Below are 16,376 nucleotides of genomic sequence, written 5' to 3'. Positions count from 1 at the left end.
CCCCCTTTAATGGTAAAGCCTCTGAAACCCTCTATAACGGTTATGGCTCTAAATCACTCTATAACGATTACACACCCTTTATATACCTAAACATAGATCTTCAGAGGTACATGTAGTTGCCTATAATATACTCCTCTGTAATCATCTGTAATTGTTGTGCCTCTTTGTTATTACATACACCCATCATTTTTCGCGTCTAGTTTTATCTGATTGATGATCCGCTCCTGGCAACTCGACGTGATCCGACCTTTTGGATCAACTATGAAGTTTTTGTCACGATAATACATATGACTGTATCAATTTATAATAGGTAGGAAATCTAGAACTGTTATACATCTGAGTGGATTTGTAATATTCATTATTCCTTAAATATGAATTAAATCTCAAATTTATACAATTTTATTTTAAGTAAGAAAAAATGGCGAATGGTTTATCATCATGACAAAGATGTAAAAAGCTTTAATACGACGATGCAGTATGAATTACAGAGCTAGTCTAGCAGCTCTATTTAGCGGCAGACATGAAAAGAGGACTTCAACTCAGTCAACAGCTACAATAGTTAGATAAGTTATAAAAATTCGATAAATAATGAAGATCCATGTACTTTCCAAATTATTTGGTATTTAAAGCATTCGACGTTAAAAAAAAAATAAACGGTTCAGCGCATTTGAAATCAACAATGCGCTTAGTATTCGGCACTCAGCAAGCACAATGGGGGTTTACGTCAAATAAAGCCTTTCCCCCACTGCTCATTATTTTGTCGGGCGAAGACCCACACGCCATACTTCATGTTTTAGTTGGCATACTTTTGACGAGGGACCAGGGATTTTCTGTGTCAGGTAAAAGATTTTTTTGCAGATGCTTTTGTACGTATCGGCTTACGACAATCTTAATAGTTGTATATGATTGTGGATAAGGGTTACCTCAATACTTCAGCAGCAACATTAAATTGATAATAAAATAAAATGTTAGTGTTAAAAAAACTGAATTGGAAATAGAATCGAATTTTTGCCTCTAGGACATGTTGTTATTATTTGTCATGTCAAAAACTGGCGAAATGGTAAGATTATCAATTAATATATCAATCTATCAATCAATTCATGAATCGGTCAATGAAATAATAAGTTCACAATAATAAGTGATACAGTACGTATACATCTATACTATGCTATGCATGTGACTATTGGCGCTTTATTGAATAAGTAATGGGGACGACACAAAATACAAAACAAATTGCTCTGAAAAAATCTCTCTCGAGATCGAAACATCATGCGCAGAGAAAACATTGTATTTTCCGTCGCTACCTCAGATCGGAATGCAACACTCTAGCTAGCTCACCCCCATAAACCCAAGGGACCATTAGCATTCATCTATGTGTATCACTGTGTCCAATGCAAACTCGATTCAGGGCAACATAATTAACATTCATGATATTTTCCATAATATTGGCAGACGGAATTGATTTATTTTGTACGTTACGAAACTAGTGTTCATAAGCTTACGTTAAAATCCGTTGCGTAAACTTTTGAAAACGTTTGCTACTTTAAACTTTTCTTCACCTGAACAAGCTACCTGTCAGGTAAATCCATCAGTGTGGGCCCTTTCCCTTTTACATTATACGAATGTGATGATATAACAAAGTAGTCAATAGAACTATGTACGAGGAACTGGTACAAAAAGACACGTGACAAGCGCCACACGTGATGATAAATAAGTCATTTACTCCTGAGCCTCCTAACTTTTGTTGCTTAAATTCTGTCCAAAATCCGATTAATGCCAGTTTTTCTTTCACGTTTTGTCAACAAATCGCAGTGTTTATAGAGTGTGACATAACACCCCCCTTTCTCCCATTTTTGTGTGTTACACAACTAACTCCCCAGCTAAATACAATTTGACTCGCCGGAGTAAATGCGTACATGTTGCTTATATAACTTCATAACGGCGCCGAGTCCCGGGGCATGTTCTTCTGTTGCAGACGGAGCAAACACACGTGCATTTGATACACGGTAAGTGTATAGTATTTACCTACAGATGTGAATGAATGACCAGATATTCGCTCAGTATAGTCGAATTACCTTCGGCATTGTTGTGCTACGGTCTAAAAACGTTTAAGAATGCAAAGAACAAGAGATGTTCTTTCTTAAAACTTTTTTTGGCAGTTACATAATTTTAAAAAAAATCAATACCTTGATAAACAACTCTAAAAAAATTATTTTGATATCATAGATATCATGTTTTACTTTGTACAAACAATTGTCGAAGCATTTAACCAGCTAAGGCTGTGTGTTGTTGGCCTCCTATTGTTTGTTTGTTTATTTGGTTTATTTTTAAAGCGGTTTTTTTTTTTGGAGGAGGTAGGTCATGTTATGTATACAAAAGGCTATAGAACCAGTGACCAATTGCCAGCTGAGTTTTTTCGTTTCCATGAATGAGCCTGGGTTTTTGTTTTTCAATCTTCAAAGAAATTAGGTGCGGTATGATGGTAGTGTTAATTTTTCCTGCTGGGACGTAGTTGTGTTAAATATATATAATTATGTACTAGTAGCATAAATGTATAAATCCCTGCTTCTTGTTGAATGCAACTTAACTGTCACAAACATATATTTTTCCACAATAATTTCAATAACCTATTACGAAATTTAAAAAAAAACCCATTAGAATATGATATTTTTTTGGAAAATATTATATTTAACAAAGTACAGAAATACAAATTTTACTTGATTATCGTGCCTATGTTATAATTCGATTAATTTAATTTGTGTAGGCCTAATATTTTTTCCAGACAACCTTCTTCACCTTCCCTAGGATACAGGTTTTCAGATCTATGATTTGATTGGTAAATTTAGACATATTGAATCTCGAATTTCGAAAATTGAATCTTGTATTTCGAATCTCGAATGAGCCATCCGGGCTTTCCTATCTTACACTCTTCAACTCGTCATGAAGTCTTTTCGGGGGCACTAACACAAGTGTCCTTCATCAGTGCACGATCCGCGAAGCGAGCGTCTGGGTTTCGTGCAGACGTTTTTATTAATATAGTGTAACATATTTTAAGTTACAAACATGTACATGTTTGTAATATTATAGGCTTTATCAAGCATCAACGTTTTTTTTTTAACGGGTCGACCATTATTTTTAACGTTTTGCAACGCTTATCACGAGTTCTTTCTTGTTATTGATTTCAACGTTACACATTAGCTCCGAACTCACAATAGTGTTAGGCCGGGAAGGACAGGGAATGGGGGGGGGGGGGGGGCTTTTATTTAATCGCTGTCCTTTCGGTGAACTCGGATCCACACTGTTAGGTGTGCTCTGCTCATTGAACCAAAAAAAAAATCGTTTTGACCCTCAAATTACAAAAAACACCCTCCTAAATAGATTTACAAATGTAAAAGCAGAAATAGGGATATCAAGGCGCCTCGACAATAGTGTCTATATCATTAGTTTGATAATTTATGCTTCTTTTGCATTCCAAAAGTTTGCTCGCATAAATGTAATAGTGAAAAACAACGCGTAGATGACATTTACCCTTTGTGTATACTATATGTTTCAAATACCTGTGTAACAGCTTGGGCATTTACACGAAATCAATTCAACATCATCTGAGAAGTCCTCCATCAATATTTAGTGTCATACGCCTGTTCTTGATGGCTACATTTTAAGGGCCATATTCTAAAGCGTGGCCTGGCCTAGGCTCATTGGCTTGGCCAGGCCCTAAGATTGACCTGGCCTCACTTTTTGGTCTCAAATTTGGCTTTGCCCCAGATTTTTGCTTGGCCTCAAAACACTCTCTCCAAAATAAGGTATCATTTGAGAGCAAATATCGTATCTAGCTAAATCTCATCTATTCCAAGTTCAGATTTAGGATCACCCGAATTTTAAAAACAAATGTACTTATTTAACTCATCAGTGAGTCTGTAGTAATATATAGATCGAGTTTCTTTAAAGTTGATTGGTAAAATCAACATTCTTGTTCTTCTTTAGCGGCAACTGATTTTAGTGTCTTTTATTCGTACCTGAAATCCTGTTGAAAATTATTTCAAGCTTGGTCGGTTCAAAGTCTGATAAAGCCATGCAATCCCGTTTTAATATTTAATTTGTTTGGCAAGGGTTCCTTTACATGTAGAAAGCACTGTAACAATGCTAGAATTTCTCTTATTTCACTTTTTCTAAAACACAACAAATTTCCCAGACAAGTATTATAGCGATAAATTTTCAGTCGTGAAATCTACACAAGATTCAGGACCTGTATCAATGTATGCAAACGAAAAAGAGTTCTTGAAAGCAGACAGATCAATTTAAAAAAAAAAATTATTTTTTAATCACGTTATTTAACTCGAGCGTATAGGCACAAAGAAAACATGGAATTTGCATGCGTTAAAACACTGAATTAAATTCTTATCAGGGACGAATTTTAAAAGCCCACTAAATGCTAAGTTGTATGCTGGAGCATATATTACACTTATCTTAAACGATATCATCTAATGTTCTTTTTTTTTTTTAATTTACGGTGACGTTTGAACCTTTATTCGTTAACTCAAAGTTTGTAACACGATGTTCACATAAAAACTGCATAGTTAATTTCGTCGTTCTTGAATCAATCGAAACACAAGATCCTAATCCAAGGATTAAATTAAAGTACACTTCATAAAAACAATGAAAGATTAATTACAAATACAATGCATTGACAGGTGTTGAAATGAGACTCAAAAGTTCACCAAAATTTCCAATCCACACCGAAGTGGTATTTAATTAAATTTAAATTTATTGAAAGTTCATTCCAGCATGAAATGCTTACTTACACAACTTCATTTCAAAACTTTGTTCTTTGAAACTTCCCAAGGACGAATTTTATAGGCGATCAAAGATTGAACTTCAGGTATTTATCGTGTCAAAATTATTACAATTATTTAATTATAAAATATCTCCTAATCTACATAAAGAACATCTTGATCCTGTCAGCATAAAAAGCAAATGAAAATTGACATTTTAATCCTTTAATTCAAATGAAGAAAAACAATTCACACGTTACCCATTTAAATACCACAAATGTCGCTTAAAACCAACGCTTTTACCCCATAGCTGTTTAATCGCTTTAAAATAACGGTTTGATAATTACCGCTTGTTTAATAATCGGTTACTCAAATAATGTTTCGATAATTCACAACTCACCAGTTTGATAATCGATTACTCAATAACTTTTTCAAAACTCATTGAGTCTATTTGTTTGATACTCTAATACGAATTAACTTATTGATAGTTGATTAATTAACGATAAATTGATAAATAAATACTCATAATAACGCTCAAAGGTTAATGATTTCTGTTAATCCTGAATGGTTTCTGAATGACTATGAATGTTCTTGCTAGTCACACACAGTGACTATAGGAATTTACCCGGTGCTGCTCTCTGAAATCAGGTTCTAGTGATAGAACAGTGTTTGAAGTTTATTGCTGCTGGGTGCAACAGTTAATCAAGTTAGTACTACATCATCAGTGTAGTGCCGTGTAACACATCCTGGTGGTTTCCAAATAACTTTTTAGGTCAAGGTATGCTAAGGTGTCATCAAAATACAAGTTACTAGTAAATAAGGTGGTAAGGGACAGATGTCGATATTAATTAATGTGGATTAAAGTACATGAAAATATCTTGGCCGATTTAGAATTTTAATATATATATATATAAACAGAATACGTTTTAAATTTTTTTGCAAAGGTAAAAATCTTGAAACCCTCAAGCGGGATTCGAACCCATGACTTACAGATTCGCCGAGCAACCTCTAGCCCACAGCGCTACGACAATAGCTAACAGTTTCGGAAAGAAACTATTTATAAAACTATACTTGATTGTATTGACAAGGTTATTTTGATAAATAACACGTCATAACATGGAGATGTCCCATTCCACCTTAATCTATATGCGGAGAAAGAATGTCAAAACAAAGCAGCAGTACCATTATGGGAACAAATATTTTGAGATGTCAGTTTGCTGAATAATAATGCAATTTGTATATTTACAGTGGATGTCAAACAACTTAATATAAATGTACTATGTATAAATTCCAGAGATAGCCAGACGAGTGGTGCAAATTTTGCAGAACATGTTGAAATTCGACTATTTATTGACTACATGTACTTTTGCTTTGTAAGACCAAAGGACCAAGACATTGCTCAAGTATAAGAGAACAAAATGTATTGTTTAAACCTCCCAAATTACAAGACTGGGAATTGAACCCCCCCCCCCCCCCCGCTTAATGGGCGGACCACAAACCAGTATTTGGTTTTAACCTTTTTTAGCTCACCCGAACTGAAAGCTCACTTTTTGCCCGGTGTCCGTCGGTCCTTCTGTTCGTCCGTCCGTCCGTCCGTCCGTCCGTCCGTCCGTCCGATCGTCCGTCCGTCCGTCTGTCTGAAAACTTTTTACCACTGGGCCAATTTTGACCAAACTTGGCACAAAGCATCATTGGATGAAGGAGATTCAAGTTTTTTAAACGAGAAATACATGTAACAATTTACATATTGATGGGATTTTTATGTTGAAATTTATAAGTATAGATCTCAATGTTTTTGGCAGATTGATCCCGACATGAAGACGACAAGTGACTACCTGGAGGAAGTGATCGAGGAGATCGGGGGGTTCGGGAAGTTCCAGGTCCTCCTCCACGGCAGCATCCTCCTCAGCAAGGTCTCCATCACCTGGAGCCTCCTCATCATGGCCTTCGCGGGGGCGGCGCCGGATTGGTGGTGTGTGTACCCTAACACCACATATACCCCCGCCAGCGGCGCTATCAACTACAACACCACCGTATTACCTTCTTCTTCTCCCAACGTCACGGTCCCGGAGATGACGAAGTCGTTCCAAACTTGTACCCCTCCGTCCAATGAATCCTCTGTCTGTCAGTCCTTCGTGTTTGATGACAGTATGAGAACTATCATCAACGAGGTTAATGTCTGATTTTTTATTGAAATCAATGCTTTAACTGCTGCATGTCTTTAGCCACCATCTTAAACGGCGTAACTCTGGCTCTCGAGGTTGGAGATGATCGTTGATATTGTCCGTGGTTTGCATACATGCTTACTTGTATTTAATGATAATTTTTTGAGTAAAATGTGTTTTATGTACTGAATAAAACTGAGACAGATCCCAAATTTTAATTGAGCTTTTAACCTTACAAACGAGTTTGGTCCCTTTCTTTAGCATCTTCACCTAGGTGATGTCGTCTTTTGCAGTGGGGGTTAATTTGTGACGACAAGTGGGTCACGGCAACAGTCTCCTCGGTGCAGATGGCGGGTCTCCTGATTTCCGGTCTGCTGGGGGGACAGCTCGCCGACGTGATTGGCCGGAAGCCGACTTTCTACGTCTCCATCCTCATCCTCTCCGTCTCCAACATCGTCGCTGGATTCTCCACCTCATGGATCATGTTCGCCGTCACTCGATTTATCATTGGGCTCGGGTGCGGGGCCTACCTGACCGTGTTCTACACCTTTTCTGTGGAGTTTACGCCCACTAAATTCCGGCCGATTCAAATCGCCGTTCCTGATTGGTCCATATGGGCCGCACTCTTGGGCTTCTTTTCTTACATACTGAAGGACTGGAAAAGCCTTCACATCTTGACAGGGGGCCTAACTGGACTAAGCCTCTTTACCTGGTGGTAAGTTAGCAATCGAAAATTGATTCATAAAAAGCAAGAGGTCATTTTGAAGGAACATACAAGTGTTGTATACTTGCTTTTTCTCATGTTTTTATTTAAAACTACTTGAACCCTTTTTAAATTAAGCTGTATGGTCACTTCTCCTGGAAAATCCTGATTATGTATCGTTTACCCACTGAATTGACTGATTTGTGATAAAATTGTTCGCGATGTCACTTATTCGTAATTTCAAGTCTATGTTTGAAATCATATATAAAACAAAGAAGACATTTTTAAAGAGACTGGCTCACGAGAAATATTCACTACAACCCTTGCAAAAATTTCTTGCACGCGAATTAATTTACAGAACAACGTTTGAATATATTCTTTCTAGAATTTAGGTTTTATTATGAACATTCGACCCGGAAGTCTCATGTTGCCGTTTTATATTGTTAGGAAGGGATGATTATAATAAAGCCATCCTTCCACATTTATTTGAGAGGTTCCCCCTTTTCTTATCTTACATGTACATGTACATTTATGTATTTGCTCATTCGGTTAAGATAAACGTTTTTCTCATGAAATGACTTAGCCGCGAAATTAAAACAACTCTACATGTACTTTGCTCAGTGACGACTGTTATTTGATATGCACGTAAAATAACATCTTGTTGCAATTATGAGGATATCATCTTTCTTTTCGTACAGAATTTAATTTTCCTCAGCTTAAATTAACAGAACAAATTTTTTATCCCCAAACTGCAATTTTTTCGCTTATTTGGCATATGTACATGTATATAGTTTATATGTCATTATAACTTTCATAATCAAATAAATTACTGTTAATTTGAGTGACTTTCCAGATGTGTTATTCCACCTTGATTACAATAGTGATTTGTGTTTTTCACGTAATTAAGGGACAAGGACATGATATTAGCTTACAATTTTCAAAGTTTAAGATTTTTTTTTTTGCAGGATTGTCCCAGAGAGCTTCCGATGGTTGGTGTCCCATGACAAATTGGCGGAAGCAGATAAAGTCATCAAGAAAATAGCTCGAATGAATAATCATCCCAAACCCGATCTAAATAAGCTACGGACTGTCGTCGATTCGGACCCCTCGTTCCAAGGGAGCCGCCAATACACCTTCCTGGAACTGATCCGGGACAGATCACTGCTCAAAACCACGGCACTGGCTGGTGTTGGTTGGTAATATCATTACAGAGGGACTTTCACAATTGAACTACTTCGTATAATGAAATTCTAAGGGTTTTTTTCGACTTTGTTGCAATTATTGCCTCAAATTGTATATTAATATCTGCCTACGGAACTTGCATAAGAAACAAAAAAAAATATTTCGCATCGTTAACTGGTGATATGACTTTACAAGAAACAGATTTGTACTAATAAACTGACACCTGTATGCACATAAACCCCCCAAAATTAGAAATAACGATATTAATTATATATTTTTTTGAACCTTCTTATGAACGTGTATATTTCAAGTTACACATGCGTTATGCTTCCCGTGTTATACAGTGTTGTTTCGTTTTCCTCATAGGCTGTTACTGTGTTTTTGTGTCTTACTCTATACCATAGCATTCCATGTATAACATCAAATCTTATTTATATATCACGTTTATCATATATTTAATTTTGATATGAATCTGCGTATAACGTCAGATCCATTTTCCCTAGGTTTTCGTGTGGTTACGCGTATTACGCCATTTCGTACAGCGTGGATCAACTCTCAGGAGACCTCTACCTCAACATGTTTCTACTCAGTGTTATAGACATCCCGGCTCTGATGAGCATCTGGTACCTCAGTAACCGGTAAGTACTAAACCTGTTGAACAGTAAACCGGTAAGTTCTAAAGCTGTTGAACAGTAACCAGTAAGTTCTAAAGCTGTTGAACAGTAACCTGTAAGTTCTGTTACTACTGAACAGTAGCCGGTAAGTTCTGTTACTACTGAACAGTAACCAGTATAAGTTCTGTTACTACTGAACAGTAACCACTTTAAGTTCTGTTACTACTGAACAGTAACCAGTAAGTTCTGTTACTACTGAACAGTAACCAGTAAGTTCTGTTCCTACTGAACAGTAACCAGTAAGTTCTGTTCCTACTGAACAGTAACCAGTAATTTCTAACGCTGTTGAACAGTAACTGTCTGGTAAGTTCTGTCACTACTGAACAGTAACCGGTAAGTTCTGTTACTACTTAACCGTAACCAGTATAAGTTCTGTTACTACTGAACAGTAACCGGTATAAGTTCTGTAACTACTGAACAGTAGCTGGTAAGTTCTGTTACTACTGAACAGTAACCAGTAAGTTCTGTTACTACTGAACAGTAACCACTATAAGTTCTGTTACTCCTGAATAGTAGCTGGTAAGTTCTGTTACTACTTAACAGTAACCAGTAAGTTCTGTTACTACTGAACAGTAACCAGTAAGTTCTGTCACTACTGATCAGTAACCACTATAAGTTCTGTTACTACTGAACAGTAGCTTGTAAGTTCTGTTACTACTGAACTGTAACCAGTAAGTACTGTTACTACTGAAAAGTAACCAGTAAGTTCTGTCACTACTGACCAGTAACCACTATAAGTTCTGTTACAACTGAACAGTAACCGGTATAAGTTCTGTTACTACTGAACTGTAGCAGGTAAATTCTGTTACTACTGAACAGTAACTGGTAAGTTCTGTTACAACTAAACAGTAACCGTTATAAGTTCTGTTACTACTGAACAGTAACCGGTAAGTTCTGTTACTACTTAACCGTAACCAGTATAAGTTCTGTGACTACTGAACAGTAACCGGTATAAGTTCTGTTACTACTGAACAGTAGCTTGTAAGTTCTGTTACTACTGAACAGTAACCAGTAAGTTCTGTTACTACTGAAAAGTAACCAGTAAGTTATGTCACTACTGAACAGTAACCACTATAAGTTCTGTTACTACTGAACAGTAACCGGTAAGTTCTGTTACTACTGAGCAGTAACCAGTAAGTTCTGTTACTACTGAAAAGTAACCAGTAAGTTCTGTCACTACTGAACAGTAACCACTTTAAGTTCTGTTACAACTGAACAGTAACCACTATAAGTTCTGTTACTCCTGAATAGTAGCTGGTAAGTTCTGTTACTACTTAACAGTAACCAGTAAGTTCTGTTACTACTGAACAGTAACCAGTAAATTCTGTCACTACTGAACAGTAACCACTATAAGTTCTGTTACTACTGAACAGTAGCTTGTTAGTTCTGTTACTACTGAACTGTAACCAGTAAGTTCTGTCACTACTGAACAGTAACCACTTTAAGTTCTGTTACAACTGAACAGTAACCGGTATAAGTTCTGTTACTACTGAACAGTAGCTGGTAAGTTCTGTTACTACTGAACAGTAACTGGTAAGTTGTGTTACAACTGAACAGTAAGCGGTATAAGTTCTGTTACTACTGAACAGTAACCGGTAAGTTCTGTTACTACTTAACCGTAACCAGTATAAGTTCTGTTACTACTGAACAGTAACCAGTATAAGTTCTGTTACTACTGAACAGTTTACGGTATAAGTTCTGTTACTACTTAACCGTAACAAATATAAGTTCTGTCATTACTGAACAGTAATCGGTAAGTTCTGTTACTTCTGAACAGTAACCAGGAAGTTCTGTCACTACTGAACAGTAACCAGTAAGTTCTGTTACTACTGAACAGTAACCGGTAAGTTCTGTTACTACTGAACAGTAAATAGTAAGTTCTATTCCTATACCGATTTGTATGTAACTTGTAAAGTTCTATCAGCTACCGAAAAATAACCGATAATTGCTTTTCTGTAGGTTGGGGCGGCGCTGGACTTGCCTGGGGTATTTTATGATTGGATCGGCGGCCTGTCTCGGAGTTGCTGTATCTCAGATGATTGGTGAGATAGCTCACTAACCCTTGTATGTACTAATACAACACTATGTGCTTACATGTATAATCTGGTACGCATTTACTATATATGTATTTAACAAAAAGCCCGATAATGGAATATGAAAAGCTAAGTTATGATCATAATCTCCTGCAATGTCTAAATGAGATGGGAGATAATTTTCACGCATGTTTTGCGATTTCAGTTGCGTGCTCTATTGCAAACAATGCGCGTTTATTCCCTGAAGTTACGCTTTTCTGCGTGAACGATTTGCGTTTTATCACGAAAGTTTGGCATTTATTCGTGACCGTTTGGCGGTTGTTCTCAAAGTTATATCGTGAAAGTTTTGCATAATATCGCCATAATTTCATTTTTGAAATTTTTAATCGGCGAACCCTTGGTTCAAACCCGCCTACTAAAAAAAAAAGAAAAAAAAAAGGACTGATGTGCATGGCAATTGCTATCATGTAACAGAAATTATTAAGAACATAAATGTATCTTTAAACAAAGTTGCCGACTTCTGTAATTATACTACACACTAAAACTTCCTGAAGATCGGAAAACATTTGATATAATAATCATATTCTGTTCTTACATAAATCTGTCATCATGTTACGTTTATATTGTGTATGACTTTTTTGCATGTTTTGTAGATATGGACTCTGGCCTTCAAAAAACTTTGATTAATGGCTTCGCGCTCGCCGCTAAGTTTGGAGTTTCCGCCTCATGGGCTGCCATTATGGCTTTTACAACGGAAGTATATCCAACTGTCGTAAGGTACAATGTACATGTACATTCACTGAAATATTTATAATTGTCGATGCACTAGTTCGTACATGTATAGTCTACTGTAGTTTTCCGCTTTTAATAAAAGTTACATTCATTTTTCAATTTACTTTATAAAGTCTACAGCGTTTAATTTTTTATTTCTGAACAGGAACATCGGCTATGGAACTCAGAACTCCATTTCAAGAATCGGTGCTCTCATAGCACCTCAGCTAGTTTTGGTGGTTAGTGAAAGAATCTCTCTCTCTCTCTCTCTCTCTCTCTCTCTCTCTCTCTCTCTCTCTCTCTCTCTCTCTCTCTCTCTCTTGCGTCTGTTATAATTGTACCGACAAGAAAAGATACATGTACGCATGCGTTGCAACGCAAAATAACAGTCTTTTGCTTGTTTGTGCATTTCAGAACAAAGTAACACCAGGAGTGATGTACATCATCTGCTTTGTTGTGACCTTAACCTCAGCCATCACGTGCCTTCTTCTGAAAGAAACTAAAGACAAAACAATTTCTGACAACCTGGAGGTTCGTGTTGCGGCGAACCGAAAGTGATCAAGGCAGCTGCATGGCTTTATATACCTTAGTATCCCAAATGGGTGACCATAGATATTAGTAGAAAAAGTATTAGAATATATAGTATTTTAATAAATATATTTTGGAAAAAAAATGAAATGTCGATGTTATGAATACATCCACTGAATCAGATCCAGTGGCGTTGGCATGTTCTTCAAGTGCTTGACTAATAAAGTTCGATGGTTGACAGCGAATCTCTACAATGCCTGATGCAACACATACCTAAAGGCCCTTTAACAATTATATTTGCACACAAGCAGAAGCGACAAAATATTCGTGCTACCGAAAAATTTAGATTTGGATCGTTAGGTGTATGATTATTATTGCACCATTTATTAGCTTCAATTTGCCATGTATAATATATATACACTAGCTGAAAAAGCATCTCTGTTTCAGACCACAATTGACCATGGATATACATATGTATATACCCCATCTGGCTCTCACGAGCATTCGTACGTCAATCACATTGGTGCACGTTCAATCGTCCGATCACCTGATCACTCGTGCGATCCAATCGCGTTCATTGTACAACTGTCCATATGGAGGCAAGATACCGTATATCGCAAGATTTAATGCGTTTTGATTGCACAACGGTCGCTTTAGATCGTGCGAATTTCATACGAATACTTTTTAATATGCGATTATTTCGGCAATAATTTACGATCCAATTTTCAATCGCCCGGATATTCTGTAGCTTCTGCACGTGCACTATCTGTGAAAGGGCCTTTACGAAGATATTTTTAACATTTAAAATAAAGATGCAGGGTGAATGATTGGTTCCTATATTTTAAAAACGAGTAATTATATAAGGTCCACGAATCTCTCAAAAGTTGTGTTTGCTTTGAAAACGAAAGAGTTGTGTTTTATATTCTATTTATACTGGAATGAAAAAAAAAAATACTCAACATTTAATTATTGTGAATATTAAATTTACTTGACTCACTTTCAACAATGGAAAGTTTTATAGCACTCTAAAAAAAGAGAACTTAATATATTAAATATAATAAAGTTAAGCTTATTTGAATGGAGAAACCAAAATTGGTCTTGTGTAATATACACAAAACTTGAACAATAATTTACAAATTATTTATATTGTATTTTATTTTGCACAAGAAAAAAAATTCTCTAGGTAACGATAGGTCCATGGGCCGTATCACTCACCTGAACAACGAACGTATAACTTCGACACCAGAGACTATTATGCTTTGACACAAGTTAAAGACTATACATGTAGCTTTACTATTTATATATCAAAAATATGTAATAGTGCTGTCTTTGTTTAATTAATACTCGTTTAGTACCCAACTTATGTACTTATTTCACATTTCATATCCCCATGTTTTATTAGAAGATAGTCTCCAACATAAATACCGATATCACTTTGGAATTATTGAATTACATGTACAAATATGGACCATTTAGGTTCTACACAGGCCATGGTACAACGTATGCGTTAAGTGGATACTTAGTACATCTTTATACTAGTTTGCTGTCATTTTATTTTCACAAACTTAGAGCTTAAGTTTTCCTCATATAATAATTCTTAGCATATGAACGTTACAAATTTTGGTCACAATTTTTCTTTATCATAATTTTCTGTATGCATATCTCAAAAGGAACTGATTCAAAATAGTGATTAAACAAGTTGTTAATAACGTTTGACACAAGTGGTAAATTTAGAGGAGAATTAAGACAAATATTATAGACAGTGATCTTAAAATTATTAGCCAACTAAACAAAAATTCAAAAACATCACTTATATTTTTCTTAGAAACTTTATTTTTAAAAGAATTAGCTTTAATGCCATGAACATTGAAATATGCAAAAAAAAATTAATTCATAATTTTGATCATGCCCAAAAAGGTTGTTAAAAATTTGCATTTATTGACCTTCTTTCATCTATGAACTCGCCATGGAGTTAATATGAAAAAAAAATACATATATTCATTTTAACACACATTAATTTTGTTCATCATCTACCAAGTAAAATCATTCATTCAAGCCCAATGATCACTGTCCAATCAGAATAGCCGTCACAGAATTATTGTGTAAAGCCTTTGTGTGCTTTGTTTCACATATCATGATTGGCTAGAATCATTGGGGGAATCAAAGATGGAATTATGATTGTCTTGAATGATGTCATTATCTACAGGATGTGATAAATGCATTTACAATAATGAATTAACATAATCCCAGTGCATCGCCACATCTCCCATTCACACATTTGTCTGAGCAGAAAAAGAAACAGAGATTCCTGACAGAAATTGAGTATTACATCATCACTATTTTTAGTCATTGAAGCAAAGCGCAAGAAACAGTGACAGGCGTAAAACTGCTACAATTTTAAAATTCATCCCTTCTCTTCAGTGCCTGTAATATTTCTTATCTGATAATACTTAATTTGATATATATAAAAGCAGTTCATAAACAAAATACAGAGAAAAAACATGGATTCCATACAACCTCTTGTATATATAGACACACAAGGACATGAAACGGTGCAATCATTTACATCCTAGACAGGAGACAGATACAAAGATACATAATTATATATATAAAAAACATTAATCATTGCATAGTAAACATGGCTTAATTGCACAGTTCTGTATAAGGCACTTTGTGGTTTGCCAATGCTTGTTAATTCTACAACATAACTTTTTTCATTGCACACTTAACATGACCCTTAAAAATCAGGTCAAAAAAAGAGATTACAACAAAGCTGCTCATAAAATGTCATCATGAGAAAAAAAAATTGATAAAATAAAGGGTTTTGTTTTTATTTATTAGAGAGTTTGTATTGAGAATTAAGGTCTTGTGGTTTTCATGCAGACCTGGCATCTAGACACTCTCGTCCTCTGGTTGCCAGCCTTCAGTGTTTCTTGAACCGGAGTTGCAAACTGGTTCTGGCTCTGATCAATGGTAGTCAGCCAGAAGCTGTACTTGTTGGCATAGAAGTGGCAGGTACCGCCGCTGCCGTTGCACTCAATGAAGGGTGTGGCCCTGAAGTCTTCCAGACAGCTTCCAGGGCTGGACAGGGACTGTCCCCCACCGCTTGGACCTGCACCGGTATGCTAAAAATAGACACAGCAAGAATTATTACATTAAATTAATACTTTAAACGTACTTAGTAGGTTTAGTATTTGGCTGAAAATGATTTTCAACAGGTTTCCATGGATTTTATTTAGTGCATTCCTGAATGTACCTATTTATCAATGAGTGTGTTTGATATTTGGCAATGTACTTGGTTTAGCCAAAGCTGCATTCTGCCAAAAACGCTAATAAGAATACACAGTGTAATAAGAAAATTTCAAAAGGTAATGAATAAAAATGTCATATATTTAAAGTTTTGAATATTCTTGCTGTAAATATAAGTGCTGATATCAAGAAAAATTCTCTACAAATACACCAATATTAAAATTCAGTGGCCATGCACTAGTCGTCCAAGAAATAATTCTTTCTCTACAGTCCAATAGATTTTGATAAGTAATATTTTT

General features: G+C 35.8%; 2 protein-coding genes across 3 annotated transcripts in view; one reads left to right on the top strand and one right to left on the bottom strand.

Annotated features, from left to right (window-relative positions):
• The first annotated feature begins 679 nt into the window (after window positions 1–679).
• LOC128179434 (solute carrier family 22 member 4-like) lies at window positions 680–14,819 on the top strand. 2 transcript variants are annotated; one of them, XM_052846847.1, is made up of 9 exons: window positions 680–839; window positions 6,575–6,943; window positions 7,231–7,652; window positions 8,606–8,836; window positions 9,326–9,460; window positions 11,456–11,538; window positions 12,183–12,306; window positions 12,467–12,539; window positions 12,715–14,819. In XM_052846847.1, the coding sequence occupies exons 2-9, from the start codon at window positions 6,587–6,589 to the stop codon at window positions 12,856–12,858; spliced, it is 1,569 nt and encodes a 522-aa protein (XP_052702807.1). In that variant the 5' UTR covers window positions 680–839; window positions 6,575–6,586; the 3' UTR covers window positions 12,859–14,819. The 2 variants fall into 2 exon arrangements, with proteins under 2 accessions (XP_052702807.1, XP_052702808.1); XM_052846848.1 differs by lacking the exon at window positions 680–839 and adding an exon at window positions 1,740–2,006.
• Window positions 14,639–16,376, bottom strand: part of LOC128179430 (collagen alpha-2(IV) chain-like) — a 35,433-nt gene continuing 33,695 nt past the window's right edge. The window contains exon 40 of the mRNA XM_052846839.1: window positions 14,639–15,953. Within this exon, the coding sequence (XP_052702799.1) occupies window positions 15,687–15,953 (267 nt within the window). The 3' untranslated portion in view covers window positions 14,639–15,686. The remainder of the gene's footprint in view (window positions 15,954–16,376) is intronic.

The sequence above is a fragment of the Crassostrea angulata genome, chromosome 4 (genome assembly GCF_025612915.1).
Source record: "Crassostrea angulata isolate pt1a10 chromosome 4, ASM2561291v2, whole genome shotgun sequence".
Taxonomy (NCBI): domain Eukaryota; kingdom Metazoa; phylum Mollusca; class Bivalvia; order Ostreida; family Ostreidae; genus Magallana; species Magallana angulata.
Note: the sequence above shows the minus strand (reverse complement) of the source record. Positions and strands in the feature narration are given on the sequence as shown.

Coding starts and splice junctions, on each gene's coding strand:
- LOC128179434 (XM_052846847.1), top strand. CDS start 6,587: ATGAAGACGACAAGTGACTACCTGGAGGAAGTGATCGAGGAGATCGGG. Junction 7,653..8,605: donor CTAAGCCTCTTTACCTGGTG/GTAAGTTAGCAA, acceptor TTTTTTTTGCAG/GATTGTCCCAGAGAGCTTCC. Junction 9,461..11,455: donor ATCTGGTACCTCAGTAACCG/GTAAGTACTAAA, acceptor GCTTTTCTGTAG/GTTGGGGCGGCGCTGGACTT.